Source organism: Corythoichthys intestinalis, chromosome 21, assembly GCF_030265065.1.
Source record: "Corythoichthys intestinalis isolate RoL2023-P3 chromosome 21, ASM3026506v1, whole genome shotgun sequence".
NCBI lineage: Eukaryota > Metazoa > Chordata > Actinopteri > Syngnathiformes > Syngnathidae > Corythoichthys > Corythoichthys intestinalis.
The window spans coordinates 34,616,980-34,641,946 of NC_080415.1; the positions used below are offsets into that span (position 1 = coordinate 34,616,980).

Consider the following 24,967-nt stretch of genomic DNA (forward strand, 5'->3'; position numbering starts at 1 on the left):
CAGGGGAGGTTCTGTTTCAGATGGCCGAAGTGCACCGCCGCATCCAGATCCAGCTGGAAGAGATGGTGAGCGGGGTTGTTATATCACTGCATCTAGCACGCACAAGAAGCTTGAGTTCATCTTACATTCTGTTGCACTTCTCAGCTTCAACACTAGATGGAGCTAGCCTCTTGAACAGTACTTCTCCATTAACTTAGGGGTCAAAATTTCTAAACATATTGAACTACAATGATCCTTCGTTTTTCGCGGTTAATGGGAACCAGAACCCACCGCGATAAGTGGAAAAACCATGTAGTGCCCCCCCTCCCTCCAAAAAATATTTTGTGTGTGTTCAACGTATTTGATAAGATTTAGCATTGTAAAGAGAGACGTACCGTATTGGCCCGAATATAAGACGGTGTTTTTTGCATTGAAATAAGACTGAAAAAGTGGGGGTCGTCTTACATTCGCGGTCTAGACATTATACCCATTCACGACGCTAGATGGCGCCAGATATCATTGAAGCGATGATGAAGTTTAACCAGTTTGCATTATTTTATTGCAATGTTTTTCCTTATTCAGATTTGTTTCAAGACGACAGTTAGACTTCACTTTGATGGCTAATGCAGTTATTGCAATTTTGTTGTTTTATCGCACCGGTCGCACCCTCAGCCCCTGCCCCCTGCAATAAACATCGCAACTCCCCACAAATGTGCACAAGCTTCGACATTGTTAGCATTACCCTCATGCTAGCCACTGTTTTGTGTTCAGGCAAAAAGGTTGAAATTGGCATTTCACCACTACCGATACTAGTATCGGCACCAATACAGCACGGAAATAGCATTTTTTGTATCTGAGAGTTTTAAGCAAAACGGAGCTAATATTGAGCAATATGTACTCTTTGAGATCAACGGCTAGTCGCCCTACCCACGATAACCGCCAAAAAAGTTCCTACGCTGGCAACATAATTTCTTATGGGAATTTCCGCATAAGTCGGGATTAACCCTTTAAAAAAATCGCTTGGACCGCATGAGGCTGTAAGTTTTTTCAGCTAATATATCTTTACTGTGTATACCCCCGTTTTCTTTGTCTGCTGCGTTTTGTAGCTTCAAACTCCTGGACTCTGCGTTGTGTTTTAAATTATTTCCAGGAGACGTGGATGGTTTCCACTTTTTATTGTCTCCATAACACACACGCACACGATACGAGCTGTCTCATGGCCTCGCCACAACGTGCTAAAGAATAATTGAAATGGTTAGCTCTGTGGTGCTAAGCTAATAGCAACTTAGCAATACTATCCAACTCACCTTTGCTGACGAAAAGATATAACTAGCGCCACCTGCGACGCGCCCTGCTATTCATAGTCACCGCATGAACTGGGGGGGCGCTATTGTGCCTTCTAATGTGAACAAGTGTATTCACACAAATCCATAATCACTGTTACATATACATACATACACATTTGTAATTAAGTATAGAGCTACAGTTTGTGGCGTTAAGTGTGCGCGGTTTGCTATGAAAGTTTTAAATACGTTAGCATTTGAGCTAGCTGACTTGTGCTAGGCAAATTAGGCTAATTTTAATGTAATGTGTTTCCTAGCTGAAGTCTTTCCACAACGAGCTGTTGACAGAGTTAGAGAAGAAAGTCCAAATGGACGCACGCTACCTCAACGTAAGCACCCGTCGGCTCGTTTTGTGGCGCCCTTACGCCGTCGCTTACCACTCTGCCACCCCCGCAGGCGGCGCTAAGGAAGTACCAGACGGAACACAAGGGGAAAAGCCAGAGTTTGGACAAATGCCAGAACGAACTGAAGAAACTCCGACGAAAAAGTCAAAGCAGCAAAATGAACAACAACTTGCAGGTGAGTCAGCCAACTTTCAATGTGATGTTAATCAGAGATATATTTTTTTACTGAAAAAATGTCTAAACCCTCTTTTTTGCAGCTCTTAACTCAGTGGTTAGCTTTGACCAATCCATTTTGACTGGCAAAGTTGGCAGCAATCGTTCGTTAATTATATGGGGACATTTATTTTCTATAATTTCAGTTGAAGTTGATCAATTAGTTTTCGCAAAATGTTTATTTTAATTTGGAAAACCTTGTAGTTGTGATATTTATCTTTATGAAAGCATCCACTGGGGCATCACAGTACAATTAGTCATATGTCAAGTTCACGACCTATATCGATATCTGTTTGCAAACAGATTTTTGGAGTTGGACAATATCGGAATATTTGATATCGGTTAAAAAGTCATTATTGGACAACTCTAGCGAAAATAATGGTGAGGAATTGACTGTCATAATAATCCTTTGCGGCAACCCTATTTGAATATGCTAATGATTATGCAAATGAGGAGGAGTGTGTTGAAACTTGAAAGCGCTTGTGTTGGTGATGCCGCTTATATAAAGTGCGCGCGGGTGGTTGGGCTTGCGGGGGCCACTTGAGAGCCACTGTGTTACGTGACACTTCCTGTTGTGTAAGGCTGTCATTCACACTGGAAATCTTTTTTTTTTTTTTTTTTTTTTTTTTTTCCCCTAGATTTCACCTTCCTTATGAAAAGCACTATTTTCGAGTTAATGAATTCACTGTCATTGACAGTGAAGGATGTCAAATCCTTTGATTTATTCAATTTTGTTTAAATCCATATTTTAAAAAACATTTTCTTGAATATTTCTAAGTGTTTTTTTAAGTTTGAAAGAAAAAGGAAAAAGCTAAAAGCAATAAATATTTTTCATGGTTTTGCTGTTAATGTATTAAAATATAGTTTTAAATAAAATAATTAATAGACAAAAGTAAGTATTTTTTTCTAAATAAAAAAAATATTGTTTTTATTTCTTCTAATTTGTATTTTTTTTTTTTTTTTTTTTAAATAAAAACCGGTAATATTGTCATTTTGCTTTCAATTCATTAAAAAAATATTTTCAATATATTACATTTTTTTTAAAGTACATATTCGTTTGTTATTTATTCTAATTTGTATTTTTATTTCGTTTTTTTTTTTTTCATTAAAAATAGGTTATATTGTCATGTTGCTTTCAACTCATTCAAAATATTTTGAAATGAAATAAATAATAAAAAAGTATTCAATTTTTATTTGTTCTAATTTATATATATATATATATATATATATATATTTTTTTTTTTTTAGTAAAAACTAAATTGGCATTTTGCTTTCAATTTATTTAAAAATATATTTAAAATGAATAATTCACAAAATAAATATTCTGGGTTTTTATTGGTTCTGATGTTTTATTTTAAAAAAGTAAAAAATAAAAGTATATATATATATAAATATATCTACATACTGTATGTATATGTGTGTGTATAAAAAATATATATATACAGTGGGGAGAACAAGTATTTGATACACTGCCAATAGGAAAACCCATTGACAGTGTATCAAATACTTGTTCTCCCCACTGTATATACTTTATATACTTTATACTTTATATATTTATGTATATACTGTATCTGTGTGTGGGTGTGCATATATATGATTTACATCAAAATGGATTGAACGTCTCTTGCAGACAATGGCAGTCAATTAGTTCATATGAAATAACATCAAAGCCCATAATACTTGGAAGGTTGTTAATGTGTTTCCTGAATGTTGGTAATATTACCATGGTCCAAAATTAATGTGCGTCAAAGATGTCAAAACAGTTCATTTTTAAAGGGACTCTAGTTTGGATACCTTCGTCAGTAGCAGACAATGAGTTTCAATATGTTAGGGTATCCATTTTTGTGGAGTAAAAATTTCACTAGTTGTCCATGCGTCTGGACGTCTAAGGTCGTCTGCTCCGCCGGGATGCAAAAAGCCATACGTGGAATTGGCAAGCGTGTTGACCCACTTTGCGTGCGCGTGGGCGATCGAGACACGACGCGCAAGGAGCGGTGATGTAACACCGAAGTGTTTCCTGAACCGAGGGAGACTGCGTTGTCATGGTGATGGCTCTGACGGGGAAACCCTTGGTCTGCCTGTATACGTCTTGGCAGCAAAGCACTTTCGAAACAAAAGTCTCGGGTTTTTTTTCCGCAGATGAGCGGCGCCGGGCCGGAACGCGGGCAAATTCTGGCGGGACCTCCGCAAATGGCGGCGCTGAGAACCAGTGGCGGCCAGCAGGTAGGTTGACACCAGTCACCTCATTACAAGCAATCATTGTAAAATTTCTCGATTGGGTTATGTGCGTCGTCGTCGCAGAGGCTGATGGCAGAAGGCGTTGCGGCGGCCACGAACGGCGCCGATCACTACCAACAGTGGCCCGAGTTGAAAGCGGCAGCTTTGCCCCATGGCAAGACGTCCTACTCCAACACGCTGCCCGTGCGCAAGGCGGCGCCCGCCAAGAGCAAGACATCACTGAGTAAGAATCGATGTATTTTTTGTCACGCCACACTAAAACACGTCAACTAAAAACACACGATAACACTGACAAGATGTCAATGACACATAATAACACATGGCACTATGATGTCGCAAATCCATACAGACCCACCACCTGGCAATAAACACGTCATGTCACATGAAAAAAAACTGTCACATTACAATAAAACATAGCAGATAGCAGTAAAGTGTTCCACTTGACACTAAGAAAACGACAATAGAAGGCCAAAGAAAGAAAAAATAAAATCCTAAATAAAAAAAAATGAAGTCGTGCATTGTAGTACTATGAGAAAAAATATTATGGGGGGGAAAAACTTTAGGTACTATTGTGAGGAGATAGTCGTTATTTTATATAATTTTATGTAAGAGAAAAAAGTCACGTTACATAAATTTACGTAATTGTGCAAGATTGGAAATCGTAATATTACAAGAAAAAGTCATAATTTTATGTAATGTTAACAAGATTAAAGTCATACTATTACGAGATTAAAGTCTCTATGTTGCGTATTTTTCCACAATATGTATGGATGCGGCTAATTTAGCTATAAATTAGCTGTTACATACTTTACGCAGCGCTTTGCTCCCTCCGTTGAAATGAACAATATTGAGAGCATCTTGTGAAGTTGTAGTTTAGAATCATTAAATTATCATCAATATGTGATTTTTCATGAATACTTCGCTTTTGCTCTGAATTTTTTTATTTTAATTGAAGTAGTTTAGTGCTATGATAAGTACTTAGCAGCTAATTTAGCTAATTTAACCGTTCTACATCCATTCATACATTTTACGATGCGGCTAATTTAGCTGTCGATTAGCTGCTACATACAACGCTTTGCTGCGTTGATGTATATTGAGAAAATCTTTTGAGGCTGCATTTTAGAATTATCAAATTATCATCAACTTGTGAATTTATATGAATACTTTACTGTAGTTTTGAATTTGTTGTTCATTTTAACGGAGTCTGTTCAACGCTACATTAAGTATGCAGCAGCTAATTTAGCTCAATTAGCTGTGCTACATCCACACATATAGATTACGTGCCCAGATTAATAATTATAATTATAATAATGATATAATTATAATTTACAAGAGAAAGAGTCCAAATTTTACGTAATATTACAAGATTAAAGTCGTTATGTTGCGTATTTTTACATAATGCATATGAATGCGGCTAATTTAGCTATAAATTAGCTGCTACGTACTTTACGTAGCACTTCACCGCCTCCGTTAAAATTAACAATATTAAGAGCATCTCATGAGGCTGTATTTTAGAATCATAATATTATAATATGTGAATTTATACGAATACTTTGCTGTAGCTCTAAATTTATTCATTTCAGTGGAGTCGGTTCAGTGCTACGTTTAGTACTTAGCAGCTAAATTAGCTGTGCTACATCCATCCATACATATTACGTGACAAGATCAAAATCATAATTTAGGAGAAAAAATGTAATAACTTTACGTAATTTTACAGCATTAAAGTCATAATGTTGCGTATCTTTAATACTGTAATACGTCGGGTTGTGGCTAATTTAGCTATGAATAAGCTGCTACGTACTTTACGTAGCACTTCACCGCCTCCGTTAAAATGAAAAATATTAAGAGCATCTCATGAAGCTGTATTTTAGAATCATAAAATTATAATATGTGAATTTATACGAATACTTTCCTGTAGCTCTGAATTTATTTGTTCATTTTAATGGAGTCTGTTCAGCGCTACGTTAAGTACTTAGTAGCTAATGTAGCTAAATTAGCCATGCTACATCCATACATACATATTACGTAACAAGATTAAAATCATAATTTACAAGAAAATAAGTCATAATTTAACGTAATTTTACAGCATTAAAGTCGTAATGTTGTGTATTGTTACATATTGTAATAGGTAGGGATGCGGCTAATTTAGCTTTGAATTAGCTGCTACGTAGTTTAGGTAGCGCTCCACCGCTTCCGTTGAAATGAAAAATATTAAGAGCATGTTATGAGGCTGTATTTTAGAGTCATCAAATTGTTATCAATATGTGAATTTATATAAATACTTCTGAAATTATTTGTTCATTTTAATGTAGTCTGTTTAATGCTTCGTTTGTATTACGTAACAAGATTAAAATCATAAGTAATGAGAAAAACATTTTTCATTTTTAAGTAATATTACAACTTTAAAGTCGTAATATTACTAGATTAAAGTTGTTTTGTTGCGTATTTCTACATAATGCGTATGGATGCGGTTAATTTACCCATGAATTAGCTACTAGCTACGTACTTTCAAAGCACTCCACCGCTTCTGTTAGAATGAACAATATTAAGAGCATCTCATGAGGCTGCATTTTAGAATCATAAAATTTTAATATGTGAATTTATACGAATACTTTCCTGTAGCTCTTGAATTTATTTGTTCATTTTAATGGAGTCTGTTGAGCGCTACGTTAAGTGCTTAGCAGCTAATGTAGCTAAATTAGCCATGCTGCATTCATACATACATACATACATACATACATACATATCACGTAGCAGATACATGATATAACGACTTTAAATGTGTAATATTACATTATTACAATGTATGACTTTATTTTCGTAATATTATGGCATTATTCTCCTATTTTTCTTTTTTTCTTTCTTTGGCCCTAATACTTTGTCGTGGAAAACACGTCATCGAGCACAAAAGACAACGGCTGATCGTATCACATGACAGAAAAACATGACGTGTCCTCACAGCACTAAAATATGTCGATAAAAACGTGTCTCACGTAGTTAACAACACATCACCTGGCAATCCATAATAGCATGCCAATAACAAACATGTCACACGGCATCACTCCAAAATGACACGCAGTCACAATGACGTGTGTTTAATGTTTTGTCACGAACGCAGCGGAACCTCGCACGCTCCCGCGCTCCAGCTCGGTGGCGGCGGGCCTGGAGAAGAAGGAACGCGGCACCAGGACGGCACGGGTCCAGGCGCTCTTCTCGCACGCGGCAGGCGATAACAGCACGCTGCTCAGCTTCAACCAAGGCGACGTAGTCACGCTGCTGGTGCCTGAGGCTAGAGACGGCTGGCACTACGGCGAGAACGAGAAGACGCGCATGTAAGTTATCCGCTCGTGTGTTTAGAGTGTTCCGAGCCGTCAGTGACATCTTCGCTCTTCAGGCGAGGCTGGTTCCCCTTCTCGTACACGCGCATCATCACAGAGGACGATGGAGACTTCGTCGGGCGAATTCCGCTCCATAGGTAAGTCTCTTTTAGCAGTGGCGACTAATGAGTTGAACCACGGGTGCACATTGCGTTGATCACAATCTACTGGTCGATTGAATCGCTAGCGTGGGTAGATCTGACACAGCTAAACAGTGTTGGGAATAACGCCGTTACATTACGGCGTTATTTTTTCAGTAACGCGGTAATCTAACAAATTATTTTTTCAGCAGTTACAACGACCTTTACCATTACGGACGGTCAAAAGCGGTGCGTTACTTACTCTGAATAAATTGAAGAAACTACCAGCTGTAGCGAGTCTACTCTGCTCTGTTTATTTGTCATCCAAGACTTGGGGTACGTTCAGGTTCATGTCAATGAAAATAGTAAACACACATAGCCTACCTTTGCAAGAACGATGGAGTTGCTGTTTGATACGGTCATAATGCGCAGGTCCTGCACCCATCCACAGCAAAACTGTTTGTAGCGATTTGTAATTTCGGAATCGCTGATGAGTTTAGTAACGTACTGTACACCAAACAATAAATACAGCCGAATGTCCATTTCGTGTAATTGTGGAAGCCCGTCGACATCTTTACTCCATTTGTCTTTTGCTTGCTCGTAAGGGAGGGTCAACATTGTTCACCTCCTTAAGTTTGATCACATATCTGTTCTTCGCCTTAGTCACGAGTTTGTCTCTTTATCGAACTGGCAAGTTAAAGTTTAATGTCCCGCGAGCCAGACCTTCTTCCAATAAGGCTGCGTTGTTGTCAAATCTCTCGTGATCCCCATTCTGTGACGTAAACGCTCGAGCCTAATAGCGCATGTACTCCAGAGCCGGTGTTTTCACACACAAACCGGAACAGCGTGTGCGGCAAACACACACATGCAAAACAGATGCAGAGGGATATGATGGCAGAACATTCAGAGGAAAATTTGTCCTTAATGAGGTGGAGATACTCAGGGCCAGCCCAGCCTATACGCAGACTATGCAGCTGCTTTGGGCCCCTGACCAATAGGGGGCCCCCCAATCTGGCAATTGTTTAATTTATATTCTATTTTGTTTTCTACAGTTTGCTTTATTTGACTTTTGTTAGTTTTGATACGTGATTTCAAGCTTAAAAAAAAAGTTCTTCCTTAGCTTCTTTCTTTCCTCTTTTAGAAAAAGGTTTGGCGCTATCTACTGTAAGTACTGACAATCATTTGGGGTGAGAAGTTTGAAGTATGCAGTGCGACAAAATCTGATTAATAATATGGACGTATGGGTTGGATTGCATGTATGGGTTTCACAGTACACTGTGACGAAATGGTGGGCCAAAAATATGGGCCCCTTTGCATTATTTTGCTTAGGGCCCCCAAATGGCCTGGGCTGGCCCTAGTATAAACACTATTTAAAGTTGGTCGATATTAAAGGAAAGAACGTGCATGTTAAGTGTAATTTATGTCCCGGGGCAAAGCTTTTGTCAACATCTGTGGTAAGCAATTCAAATCTGTTTATTTTTGTTGCACTTCAAATGTAGAATAAATCTGTTGCTGGTGAGGTGCAATAAATATTACAGGGTTCTATAACACAACTGTTCTTCTCTATTCAACTGACTCGAATACTGCTCAGAAAATTTCTAATTCTTTGACATACAACAACTTCTTTTTAAAGTAATGGAAATAACTATAATAATAATAATAAATAATTTTCGTGGTAGCTAGTTACTTTTACTATAAGAGTAATTCAGTTATTAACTCTGTTACTTTTTGTAAGTAGTGAGTAACTATAACTAATTACTTTTTTAAAGTAACGTGCCCAACACTGCTGCTATATGCATGCTAACTACACATACAATAACAAAATATCACACATTGTGAATTTATGACGGAAACAAGGTGAATTTTCATCTCGTTCTCTCAGCTGGCATCCATCTCGTTATATTTTAGTCTCCCAAGACACGTTTTCAGCGCATCATCGTCATGAAGAAAACTGTTCGTTGACAAGATATTTTCGTTATTATGCTGGTAGGCAAAAGCAACTCTGGTTCTACGCTGGCAACGTAACCCGCATAAACGCGCTAGTCGGAATTGACCCCAAAAAAAAAAAAAAAATCTAAAATATTTTAAAGGTCCAAAAGTATTGTATTTTGTGTAATGGCGGAGGATACACTGCCCTCTGGTGGCAGTGTTGGGTCTGGCTGGACTGTCGTTCAATAATCCTGCCATACAGGAGCACTCAGACATCTGACATAGATAAAAGATAGCTTCGCGCTAGTTTGGCCCACATAAGGCTGTTAGTTGTTTCAGCTAATATATGTTTGTGTACGCATTTGTAATTAAGTTTAGAGCTACAGTTTGTGTAGTTACGTAAGAGCGATTTGCTATGAAAATTGTAAATATCTTAGCATTCATAGCATTTAAGTTAGCGGACGTTTGTGATGCAAATTATGCTAATTTAATGTACTAAACTTGCATATTGATCAGACTAGATGGATGTTTGAACACCAATCCTTTTGTGTCGACTGTTTTATTATTTAAATGCATGTCGTGTGTGTTACAGCTTTACAAATTGTCAAAAAGTGAAGGAAGTTAACAGCTTCAAAAAGCACAATTGCTTTGTTTGCTGTCTGTCAGGACATTAAAAAGTCAGTAAGGTAAAGTAAAAAAATAAGACTGTTACTAACCGTCATATTCTGTTGTTTAGCCACAACTGGATTCATTACCTTATTAATATTCATCCTTCGCAAAACCGCTGGAAACAGAAATGTCATTTAATCAATCTGCAGCCGACTGGGAGATCATGATTTTACAACACTGTGCGGGTGTGCACTTGTCCTCATGGGAAACGCAGTCTTCCTTAAGGCAAAACACTACCGCTTTTGTCCACTAGTGTCGCTAAAATCGACTAAAACTGAAAAGCTTTGCTTTAAGATCGAAAAAGGCTTCATTTTTGTTGTTTGTTTTGTTGTTCACTATGACTGCTGAGCTTTTTAGGCGTAACCTGCAACCTCTCTCCACACATGCAGCCTTCATCCCGGGAAGAGCAGCAGCACGGGAAACCTCCTGGACAGAGACTCCACCTCCGTTGTGGTGGATTACCACGCCCACGCCAGACAGCCACGCCCCTATGGGCTCACCATGCCGGGGTTCTCGCAGGTGTGCAACACAACACGTCACGAGTCACGACACAGCTAAAATACCGTATTGGCCTGAATATAAGACTGTGTTTTTTGAATTGAAATAAGACTGAAAAAGAGGGAGTCGTCTTATATTCGCGGTCTAGACGTTATACCCATTCACGACGCTAGATGGCGCCAGATATCCTTGAAGCGTTGTTCTGTCATGACAGATCTCAGCTACTCTGAAGATTAACCAGTTTGCATTATTTTATTGCAATGTTTTTCCTTACTCAGATTTGTTTCAAGACTACAGTTAGTTAGACTTCACTTTTATGGTTAATGCAGTTATTGCAATTTTGTTGTTTTATCACAATATATCTGTTTATTTACATTACAAAAGCCAGAAGCCATTCATTTAAGAATGTGACTACTTAAATGTTCAGATATTGAGATTTGAATGAGGCAAAATAACATGCTTTTTCTCTCAAATATATTGTTATAATCATTTGTTTCGGATGTACTGTAATTATTTTCTGTATAAAAATTCGGGCTGTCAAATGTTTAAAATTTTTAATCGAGTTAGTCACAGCTTAAAAATTAATTCATTGTAATTAATCGCAATTCAAACCATCTATAAAATATGCCATATTTTTCTTTGAATTATTGTTGGGATGGAAATATAAGACACCAGACGGATATATGCATTCAACATACTGTACATAAGTACTGTATTTGTTTATTATAACAATAAATCAACAAGATGGCATTATTAACATTGTTAAAACGATCCATGGATAAAGACTTGTAGTTCTTAAAAGATAAATGTTAGTACAAGTTATAGAAATTTTATATTAAAACTAGGGTTGTCAAACGATTAAAATTTTTAATCGAGTTAATTACAGCTTAAAAATTAATCGTAATTAATCGCAATTAATCGGAATTCAAACCATCTATAAAATATGCCATATTTTTCTGTAAATTATTGTTGGAATGGAAAGATAGACACAAGATGGATATATACATTCAACATACGGTACATAAGTACTGTATTTCTTTATTATAACAATAAATCAACAAGATGGCATTACCGTTATTAATATTCTGTTAAAGCGATCCATGGATAGAAAGACTTGTAGGTCTTAAAAGATAAATGTTAGTACAAGTTAAAGAAATTGTATATTAAAACCCCTCTTCATGTTTTCGTTTTAATAAAATTTGTAAAATTTTCAATCAAAAAATAAACTAGTAGCCCACCATTGTTGATGTCAATAATTACACAATGCTTATGGGTGCTGAAGCCTATAAAATCAATCGCACCCAAGCGCCAGCAGAGGGCGGCAAAACTCTGAAAAACACAACAAGTACACCTTCACTGTGCTGTCATTTTAATCTTTTTGAGCGGGGCATTTGTGCGTTAATTGCATCAAATATTTTAACGTGATTAAAAAAATTAATTACCGCCCGTTAACGCGATAATTTTGACAGCCCTAATTAAAAGCCCTCTTAATGTTTTCGTTTTAATAAAGTTAATAACATTTTAATCAAAAAATAAACTAGTAGCTCGCCATTGTTGATGTCAATAATAATTATGGTGCTGAAACCCATAAAATCAGTCGCACCCAAGCACCAGCAGAGGGTGGCAAAACACCAAAAAACACAAGTAACTAGTGGAAATGACACTTTGCTCTCATTTTGATCCGTTTGAGCGGGGCATGTGTGTTAAATATGTCAAATATTTTAACGTGATTAATTTAAAAAATTGATTAACGCCCGTTCACGCGATAACTTTGACAGCCCTAATAAAAATTAATTTGGTGTTCAAAAAGATTTTTTTTTTTTTAACTTGAGTCTTGAAAAAGAGGGGGTCGTCTTATAATCAGGGCCGTCTTATATTCAGGCCAATACGGTACTTGTTCTTACTTTAAAATTATTAAAGTGAAATAATCCAACAAATATTGAAAATTCTCTATGAACCTCTCTGGATTGCCTTGAAATCGCTGATCTCGACTGCCTATGTGTTGGCAGGCAACGGCGCTGGAAGAGTACGATCAGTCACGTTTCACCGGAAGGTTTGTGTCTCCGCTTCTTGTCAACACTTTAGCTGGGGATGATCAATGTTGGGATTTGAAACGTAGTCAATGACGATGATAGACATCCAATCTGCTTTGAATTTAGAGTTTATCATTAGTACCCTAATTTTCGCACTATAAGGCGCACCTGACTATAAGCCGCAGCCCACCAAATTTGGCACGAAAATGGCATTTGTTCATTGATAAGCCACACTGGACTATAAGCTGCAGCTGTCCTCACTGTATCATGGGATATTTACACCAAAAGATATTAACAGGTAACACTTAATTTGACCGCGGCATCATACGACCGACTGTCATAAGACCAAATGAACCATCATTAAACTTTGAACCAATTAGTGCAAAGCTTTATTGCTTCAAGAAGCTTCATTTGGCCATCACTGCTCCCTTGGGGGAGACAGTAAACATCTGCTGCCACCTGCTGTTGACTGTTGTCATCCAACATGCCTCTTAGCATGCATTGCAGCGCTACAGATGTAAATAACAATCAAAAATCATGTTCTATGCTAAATATTTCTTCAGTTACTGTTCCAATTATTTCATCAATTGCTAGTTATGGTATTTGCTAACACTTTATTTGACAGTGGTGCCATAAGACTGTCATTACACGATCATAATTATGACATGTCTCTGTCCTGAGCATTCATGATGGCTTATAACAGATGTCATTAAGTGTTATCCGGCAAATGATCTCACTTTTGAATGGATGCAAAAGATCCAAGATGGACAAAAATTGAGTTAGTGACATAATTTGCCAAATGACACTTAATGACATAAGCATTCAGTTATGTCCATGATAGTGTCATGTCATAATTTTGATGATCTTATGACACCGCTGTCAAATAAAATGTTACCTAAAAAAAATCAACAAATAAGCCGCACTGGACTATAAGCCACAGGTATCAAAATGAAGGAAAAAAAGTAGCGGCTTATAGTCCGAAAATTAATTGATTAATTAGACGTCCAATCCAGTCCAATCAATTTAAAGTGGGAGGTTATTAATAATTTTAAATTAATTGAATTTTGATTTTTATTTTTTTTTCTAATCATTTATAGGAAAGTCAATTAGATGCACATTTGCACTTTTCGGCCCCCCTTAAACTCACGTATGTGGAACGATTGTATACAATATTTACTTCGAGAGTGAGCGTTTGATATTCCTCACTGCTTGAATTCCATGAAGTTTTTCATCCTTGGTTTGCCTTTTACTATCTCTAACTTGAGACCATTTTGTTTCTTCTGTCATTTCTTGTGTGTTTAGTGTTCCTGAAGTCAAACTGATTTCCACAGTGTGAGAGCAAATGGACGGACAAGAACGGGAAGTGTCCCTTGCAGGAAGAAATCACCTGAATTAACTCAGTAGCTGTTGAAACACTATGTAATTTCCCACTGCTCCCAGCTTCATGAACTGGACATATCCTTGTCCGTGAGTGACAGGCAATGAGTTAAAAACTCAGACGTTGAAAACGTTTTGTGTCGTCTATAGCACTGAAACACTTGATGTTTGATGAGTTCTTTGAACGTCATCATCACAACAATAATCCTAACGGTGTATTTTCCCATGTACATGCTGAGCGTGTGGATATAAATACACACCTGTATTTAGTCAATGGACTTTTGTGTGTACAGAAATGCATGCAGTATATCAAGGGCGTAGGTTTGGTCTCAACATTGGTAGGGACGCTAAAACAGCATAACCTGCATGTACACTTTTTGCTGGGGACGGGACATTTATAAGACCAAACAGATTGGGTACATTTCTCAAATATACCTCAAATATAGCTGGTTCCTACGTAAAAATGAAAAAAGGTTACAATAAAATTATTTTCATTGGAGAAAGTCATTTTTCAAAATGCTTGCTTCATAGAAAGGAAATTTACAGTGGTTTTGTTATTGTTTTTATAGGGGATGGGGTTAAAAAATGCATCAGCTGCGAATAAAAATATTTTTTTAATGATGAGATGGAAAATACATACATTTTAAAATTTTAATTAGGGAATAAATGCAAAAAACGCACAGTTGGATTAACGTTAACTGTAGAGAAAGTACAGGAAGACACGTCACTAAACAGCTTTCTACTCGAGTTTTACAGGTTAGCAAGTTCACACAGTTTAATGTTATGCTAACTCTGATGCAGGTCAGACTTTCAGCTGCAAAATTAGTGGTGTGTTCCCCACCTTCACAACACTGACGTCTTTTTACATTACTTAAAGTGGCTGCTGCTGGCTGGAAAAAAACTTCTAATATCCCTCCTCTTCAAAGCAGGCGGGGGAGGCGGCATATCGACATGTATTTCTGTTGGGATTGTGTGAATGTGGGGGTTCTGGTCATCAGCCAATCAAACGTGCGTTTGAAGGGGGGAAAAAATGGACTAGCACATTCAGTGAAAGGGGGTAAATGTAAGTCTGAACATAATAAAAATAATTCACATAATAATGGTCAGTTCTTTTCTTTTAACATAGGGGAAGATGATCTAAATGACCTATACGACTGAAATCATTATATAATGCAAATAATGTTGCTTATAAGTTGGTGGGGACAATTTGAGCATCCCTAAAAGTTGGTGGTGTTATGTCCCTACCGTCCCTATGCAAACCTACGCCCTTGCAGTATATCAACGCTGACCAAAAGGCAGCAATTTCAACATATATGACAGGATTTCTGCGGTGAATCGCTGAAAGATTGAAATGGCAATAAGTACTGGAATAAATATCTATAATACATATCAGAGTATAGTTGTACATATTAAAAGTAATAACACATTTGTGTTGTTTTAAGTCTGACAGCTGTTCTGAACTCTTATTCGGGTGCGGAATCCAAAAGTTTTCAATTTTCTGTTAGAATTTCTTCTATGCTAGCTGAAGTCTGACAAAAAAAAAATACTTTTGGATATTTTTTTTCCGGAAATTTTCTCCCAGTGTTATCAGTTATTTCATTAATGAAATAATATGCACATAGATATTGAAATAAATGCATTAAGACGCATTGAATTGTTGATTCAGTGCTGGATTTATTGGGTGAAAAAATGAATGAATGTTCCTTATGTGGTCGACCAAGCACAAAGCCACAATAGTTTTGGATGGAGAGTTTGTGCCACCTAGTGGTGAGCAGCGCGCACAACAAAATCCCTGCCAGATGAAATGTTTCATATACAGTGGTACCTCTACCTACAAACGTTTCTACGTACAGAATTTCCAGGTAAAGACACGCCTCAGCAGGAAAATATTGCCTCTTGTTACGAAAGAAATTTCAGGAAATGTAAGGCAAAAATACAATATGGCTAGTACAGAGGCGTAGCAAGGGTCCCTTGGAGCCCCAGGCAACAAGCAACATAGGGCCCTTCGAGCATGCGCAACTAAGTTGGACTTGGAGAAATAGCATATTTGATAAAAGTATAATAACGCCTCGGTCTCATAGATTGTTTTTTAGGACACTCAAAGTGCCCGGCTTCTACTACATTAGGACATAAAACTACAGTAACATATTACACTCACCACTTCCTTTTCTCCTCTTCTGCTTTTTTTTTCTTTCTTTTGTCGCTTCCAGAAGGATAACTTCTCTTCATTTTGGATCTACGCCAATTTAAAAAAAGCCAAATCACCGCTCACTTTCACATTTTGAGTCACGTGAGGGAGGCGGGGAGGTGTAGAGCGAGTGAAGGGGCCCCTTCAGGGAACTCAGACACAAGGCTTCACTGGCACTGTCGCACTTGTCGCTGTGACAGTGAAGTAAAGCTGTGTGTGCTAAATCTGTTGGCCCTCTGGGGGCCCCTGCTGGTTAGGGGCCATAGGCAATTGCCTTGTTTGCCAAATGGGACGCGACGCCTCAGAGCTAGTACTCACAGCGCCTAGAGTTTACCGAATGTAACATACTTATAGCCAGTGGTCACCCCTATAAATTGGTTGGCCACCCCACTGGCCACCCCGCTTGCCAGTATATCGTTAGATTGTTGTAGCATCAGTTATGCATTTCATCCCAAATGAATGCATTTTTTCTTTTCTTTTTTGTTAAATGTAGGGATGTCAAATTTATCGCATTAAAGGGTGGTAATTAATTTTTTTAATCACGTGAAAATATTTATCACAACGCATTCGTAGTACGACTCATTCACGCATTGCCGCAAACGGCCTACAATGGCGCCGTTTTACTTCAATGTGGAGCAGATAAAAGCATTCATTGGGGCCGTGCTTTTAATTGGCAAAAGCTTTGTCATCTCTCCCACAGCAACTATAAATATTGAGTTGATCTTTTTCTTAACACCCTGTAGTGTATCCAACGCAGAGAAGATCTAGCATTTGCAGCCACCACACACAGTCATGGTTGCACCACTTCCCATCCTGCGTTTGGGCAGAACAGTTAAGTCGCTGCAGTATCATTTACTGAAAGCTCAAAAAATACACTAGATGGCAATATTTAGTCACAATATACAAACTCACATTTATGCTTTAAGAATTACAAGTCTTTCTATCCGTGGATCCCTTTCACAGAAAGAATGTTAATGTTAATGCCATGTTGTGGATTTATTATAATAAACAAATACAGTACTTATGTACAGTATGTTGAATGTATATATCCGTCTTGTCTTATCTTTCCATTCCAACAATAATTTGCAGAAAAATATGGCATATTTTAGAGATGGTTTGAATTGCGATTGATTACTAATAATTTTTAAGTTGTGATTAACTCGATTAAAAATTTTGTTTGACAGCCCTAGTTAAATGTACACCTTGTGCCTAATATATACATAACACAATAAAACAGAATTGTTGTGGAACTCAAAATGTTGACTGGACAGTTAGACTGCACATTAAATCATTTGTAACATAAAATATTACGCAATACACCAAAGTATATCAGTAGCCGTGTCCTTAAGTCTGATAGTTTTCCCCTGACGGTTTTACTGCAATAATATAATGAAAACCTGAAATTATGGCTTTTAGTTTTGGCCACCCCAAGATTTTAAGTGGCCCCATCTGGCCACCCCTATGAAAAATTTCTGGAGGCCCCACTGCTTATAGCCTCTGCTATTGGCTATTGCCTAGTATTCCTGGCATTTAATTAGCTAAGAGGGACCTCTACTGTATGTGTGTTTATCCCAGTGTCAGAGTTGGGTAGAGTAGCCAAAAATTTTACTCAATTAAGAGTAGCGTTACTTTAAAATCATATTACGCAAATAAACTAATCATCCAAAAAATGTACTCAAGTACAAGTAAAAAAGTATCTAGTGAAAACAAAAGTTTGTGCTCAAAATGTTACTCATTTCATATCTATATGAACTGTTGTTACAATGATACTGTACAATAACCCATTACATAACCACATTAAGCCAAAGAAATGGGGGGGGGGGGATCATTAAAGAGAAAAATAAAACATTAATGAAGCAATATTTATCCAAAGAGCATGAGTGCCCTGCCCTCTAGTGGAGAAAATAATTCCTAGTTTGAAAAGTGAATACTATTATGAAACTACTATTATGAAATTAAAAGGATCATATCTCCGGTTTTCCGTGGTCAATCGTTGCCAAACAAAAACCGGGAAAGAGTTTTAAATCCGTGCTTTCGATTCACGTTAAGGGCAGCGCTCTATGTCAAATAGTTGTATAGAGTTCATTTTGCCTACACTTATATATTCGTCAAACCCTTTCGTTTATCCCAGGCAATAGTAGGTAGTTTTATTTACCTGACATGTTTCGGCGGGCACTTCCGCCTTCCTGACGATTGCCTGGGATCTATGTCAAATACCGGTACTTAATTTGTTACGGTGCTTTAAAGACTCGTGATTGAACAGGCTTGTGTGATCATAGAACGTCAGGCTTGCGTCTGATTGGTGTAATGGAGTCATGTGATCATTATTGCGACGTCTCATTGGTGAAATTAGTAGCGCTACTCTTGGCAATAGCATCGCTAGCAAAAAAAACAACTTATTTTTCCCCCTTCTGTCACTGTTTGCATGCAATCCTCATTAAAATGTGAAAATCTGCAAATGTTTGGGTGGTTTTAGTTAAAGCAGACAATTTTTTCATCTGTGTGATTTTGACAAAGATCAGATCACATTTGATGTTGATTTAATGCAAAAATGTGAGGAAATCCAAAATGTTCATATACTTTTTCATACCACTGAATACAACTTGCTGAGTGAGTGTTGCTCCTGCTGACTTAAACTCTTATCTCTACTTGTGGTCATTATTTTTCTTTAAAGTTCAACAGAAAGTGAGCCCAAATCAATAAATAGCGACATGGCATTGCCGGAAGTCGGCAGGAAGTGACCTGGAATCATTTCCTTCAATGTAATCATGAATAATCCATCCCCAAATCTTTTGACATTAATTTCTGTTAGCCTGAATGTTGGCCAATGTGTTTGTTTAGACTTGAGCATGTGGAAAAACCAGACAAAAAGCAAGATGTCTTCTTGTTTTTATTCGCGTGGTTTGGAAAGGCCGGGAAGCCTTAATGGAAGTGCTTATCCCACACTTCCACCTTCATGATGGCCCTGCCCATTGGCGACATGGTAACCTTGACGTCCATCCTGCCGTGCTCGTAGGTCAAGCAGGAGCCGTTACACTGCTGGCGTACAAAGTTCTTCATATCCTTGCAGTTGTACATCTCTTCGTAGAGCTTCTTGTTGGTTTCGCGCTCCTTTTCGACGATGCCCACCGCTACCCAGTTCTTGTAGATGTTGTAGTCGTAGGGTACGGAGAACATGATGGCCAGCTTGGCCGCTGCCGTGCCGTGATCGTAGATGTCGTAGGTCATCACGCCCACCGCGCCCGATGTGGCACCGTCCCTCTTGGTGAAGTTGCACACTTCGGTGCGCATGGAATGCACGGTGGGCTGTGGCGGGCTGTGGACGTCGCCACTGTCCAGGTACACCCTAGAATAAAGCAGACGCCCCATCCCTTTTAGAGATTGCGTTTTGCTCTTTCCGTTTGTTTGTTTTTTTGCATTGTGTGTCGCAATTCTCCCCAAGGGCGTAGATTTGCACAGGGACGGTAGGGACATGACACTAGCAACTTTTCAGGATGCTCAACTTGTCCCCAACCAACTTTTAAGCAACCTTATTGGCATTATATCATGAAGTCAGTTATATAGGTAATTGAGATTGTCTTTCCATATCTTTTATGGATAGAATTGACCCTACTATTATTGAGCGAATTACATTCAATATATTCAGGCTGACATTTACCCCTTTTCACTTGCTGAATGTGCCAGTCCATTTTCCCCCCTCAAACACACGTTTGATTGGCTGATGACATGATCCCCCCCCCCCACACACACACACACACACACATGCAATCAGAGCCCAGACAGAAATACAACATGTCGACAACATGCCGCCTCCTCAGTCCTCTTTGAAGACGAGGGATATTAGAATTTTATTTTGGCCAGCAGCAACCACTGTAATTAATGTAAAAAGACGTCAATGTTGTGGAGGTGGGGAACACACCACTAATTTTGCTCCTGAAAGTCCCACCTGCATCAGAGTTAGCATAACATTAAACTGTATTAACTTGCTAACCTGAAAAACTCGAGTAGGACAGTATGTTTTCTATTGTTAACGTTAATTTTGAGAAATGTAGTGAACTGAAGTTTAACCACTTCTCCCCAATTTTCATTTTTGTTTTATTTATGTGGTCTTAAAGCAGCCCAAAGTAGCATTCCTTTTTTTGTTGAGTTTGGTTGTGTTTTTGGACAAAAACATTACTGTTTTACTTGAAGGAAAGTCCCATTTTTATTTATTTTTTGGTGTTCCCGAACTACGACGTTTTTTTCAGTTGTATTTAATTTCTTTATTCAGACAGACAATGTTGAGTGGTCTTAAGACAATTGTTTATTTTTTGCATTCCTGGATAGTTAAGATATTATTGTGTATGTTAATGTAATTTAAATTCTGTTCAAATATTGCAATTTAAATTTTCCAAACCCCCCCAGAAATCCAGACATTTATTTTGGACCAGAGGTCACGGAACCATGGACCTCTTACTGTCGAGCTGCCACCGTGCAGAGCCGTCTTGGATATTTGTGTGCAATTTAGCATCTGCAGGGAATTGTATTATGATTAGTGCTGCAACGATTAATCGATTAAGTCTAGTAAAGCTTCGAATGAAATTTTGCTACTTTGAGGATTTGTTTAATTAGAGTAGCGTAATAGGGTTGTTAATAACAGCGTTTGAATATAACGGCATTATTTTCTTCAATAGTGAGTAATCTAATAAATTACTTTTCTCATCTTAGCAACGCCGTTACCGTTACTGAGGCGGGAAAGGCATGCATTACTATACGTTGCGAAGTTGGTTGACTGACGCGAGAAAAGTCTAAAAAAGACTGACTCATGAAGACGGGAGAGCAGAGCAGGAGTGGGGAGGAGGCAGGGGAGTAGGGTTGCCACCTGTCCCTTAAAATAAGGAACAATCCGAAATTGGGAATTAAATGTTGCCTTTCGTATTGAACTAATACGGAATATAAATGAATAGATACATTTCTATGCATTTTAGGAGTTTTTGGGATGTCCCTTTCTTTCTCCGCCTGTACAGCTTTGGGCGCGACCTGTATTTCTTATTTCTGAAAGGTGGCAACCCTACAAGGGAGTGTGACGCCGATGCAAACGCGATGCTACTATGCTAGGTGGCTCCAAGAATACCTGACTGCCTGACTATAGCCGATAGCCTACAAACTACGCCCAAATAATGCTTCGGTAGATATCGCATATATACAGAACTAGATACAAATGACAGACACGGCGACATTAGCAACAAGTGTAATAAAGAACTAGATGTGTCATCTAGCCGCCATCTTGAAGCAGTAGACTTCTCAAGAAGGTTCTGTTGTAGAGAACCTTCCTAGCGAACCTAAGTAACTTTTTATCTAAAATACTCTTAAATCGGCAAAACTTAACTTAAATCTATCTTTAAATGATGAAACGGTTTTAAAACTTACACATGTCGAAAATAGACAGAAGGGAAGTAATGCAAAAACGGGAGCAATTTTAACAACTTTAACGGTTGATTCACAACATTAAATGACTTCCACACATAGCAAAGGTTACTATCTAGTTATCGCAAAATCTAGTTAAGTTTAGGGTAAAGAATTGGGCTAGGGCCAATTGTCCCAAAAAAACCTTTAAACTTCACATTGTGTGACCTGTTTTTTTTTTTTTTTTTTTGAGAAAAAAAAAAACATGAAACTTATCACCAGTTACTTTGCCAAGTAACTAATTACTCTTACATTTACTTACGCAATTACTTTTGGGGAGAAGTAATTTGTAACTGCAATTAATTACTTTTTTAAAGTAAGATTAACAACACTGGGAATAGTAATGGTTTGTTTTTAAAAGGTTTGCATTTAGTTTTATTGATTTGGGTGGATACACTGGCCTCTAGTGGCAACATTGAATATGACAACTCATTCAACATGACTGAATCCAGCTACTCCCAGTTAAGATCAACATAAGGCAAGTTTTTGTTTGAGCGAATGTTTTTTTATGCATGGTATATTTAGCAGTTTCTTTTGTGGGGATATGTGTTTGAACGATTTGTGAAAAAGAAATTCGCATTTTATGACAGTTAAGCTAGCGGACTTTTGCTATGCAAGTTAGCCAATTGTTTTTTTGTTTTTTTTATACTTATATCCTCATATACTTATTTATTTTTATATCGTTTGAAGCTCGTTTGAAGCTAAGCGCAGGTATTTTTATTTTTGAATGAAAGTTCAATTCTGCATAGTTTGAAGAAACACTCGGGAATTCTTATTTTGTATTTCCATTTAATGCTCTTTTGAAAGTGCAATCTTAGCAAGTCTGTTTTACATCTCCTAAAATGTATTTTGCAACGCATTAAATGTTCCTAATCCGATTATTCGAACTAACTACTTGATAGATTAATCGATTACTAAAATAATCGATAGCTGCAGCCCTAATTATAATACACTGGCGCTTTTATTTCCAGAGCAAAAACTCCACCACACACTGTAAGTGAAATAGAATGCTGTCTTTGTAGTAGCCTAGTAGTAGTAGTACATCAACTATCCACCATGTGTGTGTACTGCCATTGTGCAGAGTGCTGTTGGATATTTGTGTGCAATTTAGCATCTGCAGGGATTTGTATTATGATTAGTGCTGCAACGATTAAGTCGAGTAATTCTATTAGGAAAAAAAGGCTTTGAATGAATTTTTGTTACTTTGAGGATTTGTTTAATAAGAGTAGCATAATGGTAATAGTATTGGTTTGTTTTTAAAAGGTTTGCATTTAGTTTTATTTTGGGTAGATAAACTGCCCTCTAGTGGCAACATTGAATATGACCACTCATTAAACATGACTGAATCATACACTGCCCTCTAGTGGCAACATTGAATATGACAACTCATTAAACATGACTGAATCCAGCTGCTCCCAGTTAAGATCAACATAAGGCAAGTTTTTGTTTGAGCTAATGTTTTTTTAATGCATGGTATATTTATCAGTTGTTGTTGTTTTTTTTTTTTTTGTGGGAATATGTGTTTGAACGATTTGTTAAAAAGAAATGAGTATTTTATAGCATTTAAGCTAGCGGACCTTTGCAATGCAAGTTAACCAACTGTTCTTTTGTCATACTTATATCCTCATTTACTTATTTTTATACCGTTTAAAGCTAAGCGCAGGTATTTTAATGTATTTTTTAAATGAAAGTGCAATTCTGCATAGTTTGAAGAAACACTCTGGAATTTTATTTTGTATTCACATTCAATGCCCTTTTGAAAGTGAAATCTTAGCAAGTCTCTGTTTTATATCTCCTAAAATTTATTCTGCAACGCAATAAATGTTCCTAATCCGATTACTAAAACAAACTAGTTGATAGATTAATCGATTACTAAAATAATCGATAGCTGCAGCCCTAATGGTGCTTCTATTTCCAATACAAAAATTCCAGCACACACTGGAAGTGAAATGGAATGCTGTCTTTGTAGTAGCCTAGTATTAGTAATATGTCAACTATCCAGCATGTGTGTGTACTGCCATTGTGCATGCCTTGCATGGAGAAAATGCGCACGCTTGACAAATTTGGACAGAAATGGCTGTTTTTGGATGGGAAAAACTAAAAAAGATCTTCTGCACTCCCAGCTGTGAGCGACTTTCAATGCCCCTGAAAGTAATTCATGATTAAGTGATAAATGGACGAACAAAATAATAATAAATGCACGCATGTATTACTTGGGGTGTTTCAGCAAAAGGCCACTGGTCAGGTTGGTCAACTCGATGGTGACGTTCCTGCGGCTCTTCTGATTGGCGGCCAAAGCTTCTGCGGACTCCATTAATGCGCAACGGTTCGGTGACGACCTTCAAATAAAGACGATCAAAAACAGTGTTTTATCACCATTGACAGTGGTAGACGTCCAATCCATTTGCAGAGAGTTAATCAGTTACTTTGTGAAATAATATTGAATGTAAAATAAATGAATAAGAAATTATTTAATGTTCACAGCCATTGACTGCGATGGACAGTCGATCCACTTGGAGTGGGCGGGGCTAATCAAATGATCGTACAGCTATCGCAGTCAATGATAGTGAATCAGTTAGTAGTAAATTTTCACTTAATTTTTAAGTTTTAAAACGTTTATAATTGTTTTTTATTAAAAAGGAGAGAAATAATAGTACATTTTCTTTTTTTCAATATATATAATATATGTTTAGCATTTCTTCTCATCTTTGCATTTGATGTCTATAGCCGTCAAAAGGGTGATTTTTAAAAGAGCGGACAACAACAAGGTCTTCTTACCTTGACTGAAAAAAGGCGCTCGCTCGATGGATCGGTGTGGAATTGATGCCCAAATGCCGCCACCGCTCTTTTTTTCCCCTCTGACCACGCCCACTTCAGGGTGTGGTCGCGACAGAAGTCGCCCCGAGACGGCCGAGCAGGTTTTTTTGTGGGCTTCTCAGGAGCGGCGCACCTCAGCGACCGTTTTCGACGTCCCGCAACCGGATCGTTGACATTCCTGCAAAACCGCTCCCGTCTGTGAAAGAGAAGATTTAAAATTTTCTAAAGTGAAGTTTTGGCACAACCAAAAATAATCGGAGATCAGATAAATTGATGAGTGTTTTGATCAGTGTTTAAACATTTAGAATTTTTTTAAAACTTCAAAATCGTCCAAATCCTTATTTTGAGCCTCATTTAAGTTTTATATATATATATATGTTACATTTTTCAAATACAAAAACACAGTAAGTATAATCTTTTTAATTCATTTTTTGGAG

General features: G+C 37.6%; 2 protein-coding genes across 4 annotated transcripts in view; one reads left to right on the top strand and one right to left on the bottom strand.

Moving 5' to 3' along the window:
* The window catches only part of LOC130909975 (brain-specific angiogenesis inhibitor 1-associated protein 2-like), a 33,574-nt gene extending 16,348 nt beyond the window's left edge, over positions 1–17,226 (top strand). For all 3 annotated transcript variants that reach the window (XM_057826949.1, XM_057826951.1, XM_057826952.1), the window contains 10 exons: positions 4–65; positions 1,580–1,651; positions 1,719–1,841; positions 4,019–4,102; positions 4,181–4,340; positions 7,236–7,449; positions 7,512–7,592; positions 10,562–10,691; positions 12,680–12,723; positions 14,006–17,226. In XM_057826949.1, coding sequence (XP_057682932.1) covers positions 4–65; positions 1,580–1,651; positions 1,719–1,841; positions 4,019–4,102; positions 4,181–4,340; positions 7,236–7,449; positions 7,512–7,592; positions 10,562–10,691; positions 12,680–12,723; positions 14,006–14,039 — 1,004 coding nt within the window. In that variant the 3' untranslated portion in view covers positions 14,040–17,226. The remainder of the gene's footprint in view (positions 1–3; positions 66–1,579; positions 1,652–1,718; positions 1,842–4,018; positions 4,103–4,180; positions 4,341–7,235; positions 7,450–7,511; positions 7,593–10,561; positions 10,692–12,679; positions 12,724–14,005) is intronic.
* A 1,458-nt stretch (positions 17,227–18,684) lies between these two features.
* On the bottom strand, positions 18,685–24,557 carry LOC130909667 (DELTA-thalatoxin-Avl1a-like). Its single transcript, XM_057826409.1, has 3 exons — positions 24,492–24,557; positions 23,927–24,052; positions 18,685–19,614 (listed from the first exon to the last, which is right to left on the bottom strand). Exons 2-3 carry the CDS (start codon positions 24,025–24,027, stop codon positions 19,191–19,193), a joined length of 525 nt encoding a protein of 174 aa, XP_057682392.1. The 5' UTR covers positions 24,028–24,052; positions 24,492–24,557; the 3' UTR covers positions 18,685–19,190.
* Positions 24,558–24,967: the final 410 nt, after the last annotated feature.

What these genes read in the sequence shown, in the direction of transcription:
- LOC130909667 (XM_057826409.1), bottom strand. Translation starts at nt 24,027, where the DNA reads ATGGAGTCCGCAGAAGCTTTGGCCGCCAATCAGAAGAGCCGCAGGAAC. An exon ending in CTTTTGCTGAAACACCCCAA is followed by an intron (nt 19,615 to 23,926) that starts GTAATACATGCG and finishes GCTTTATTCTAG; the next exon opens with GGTGTACCTGGACAGTGGCG.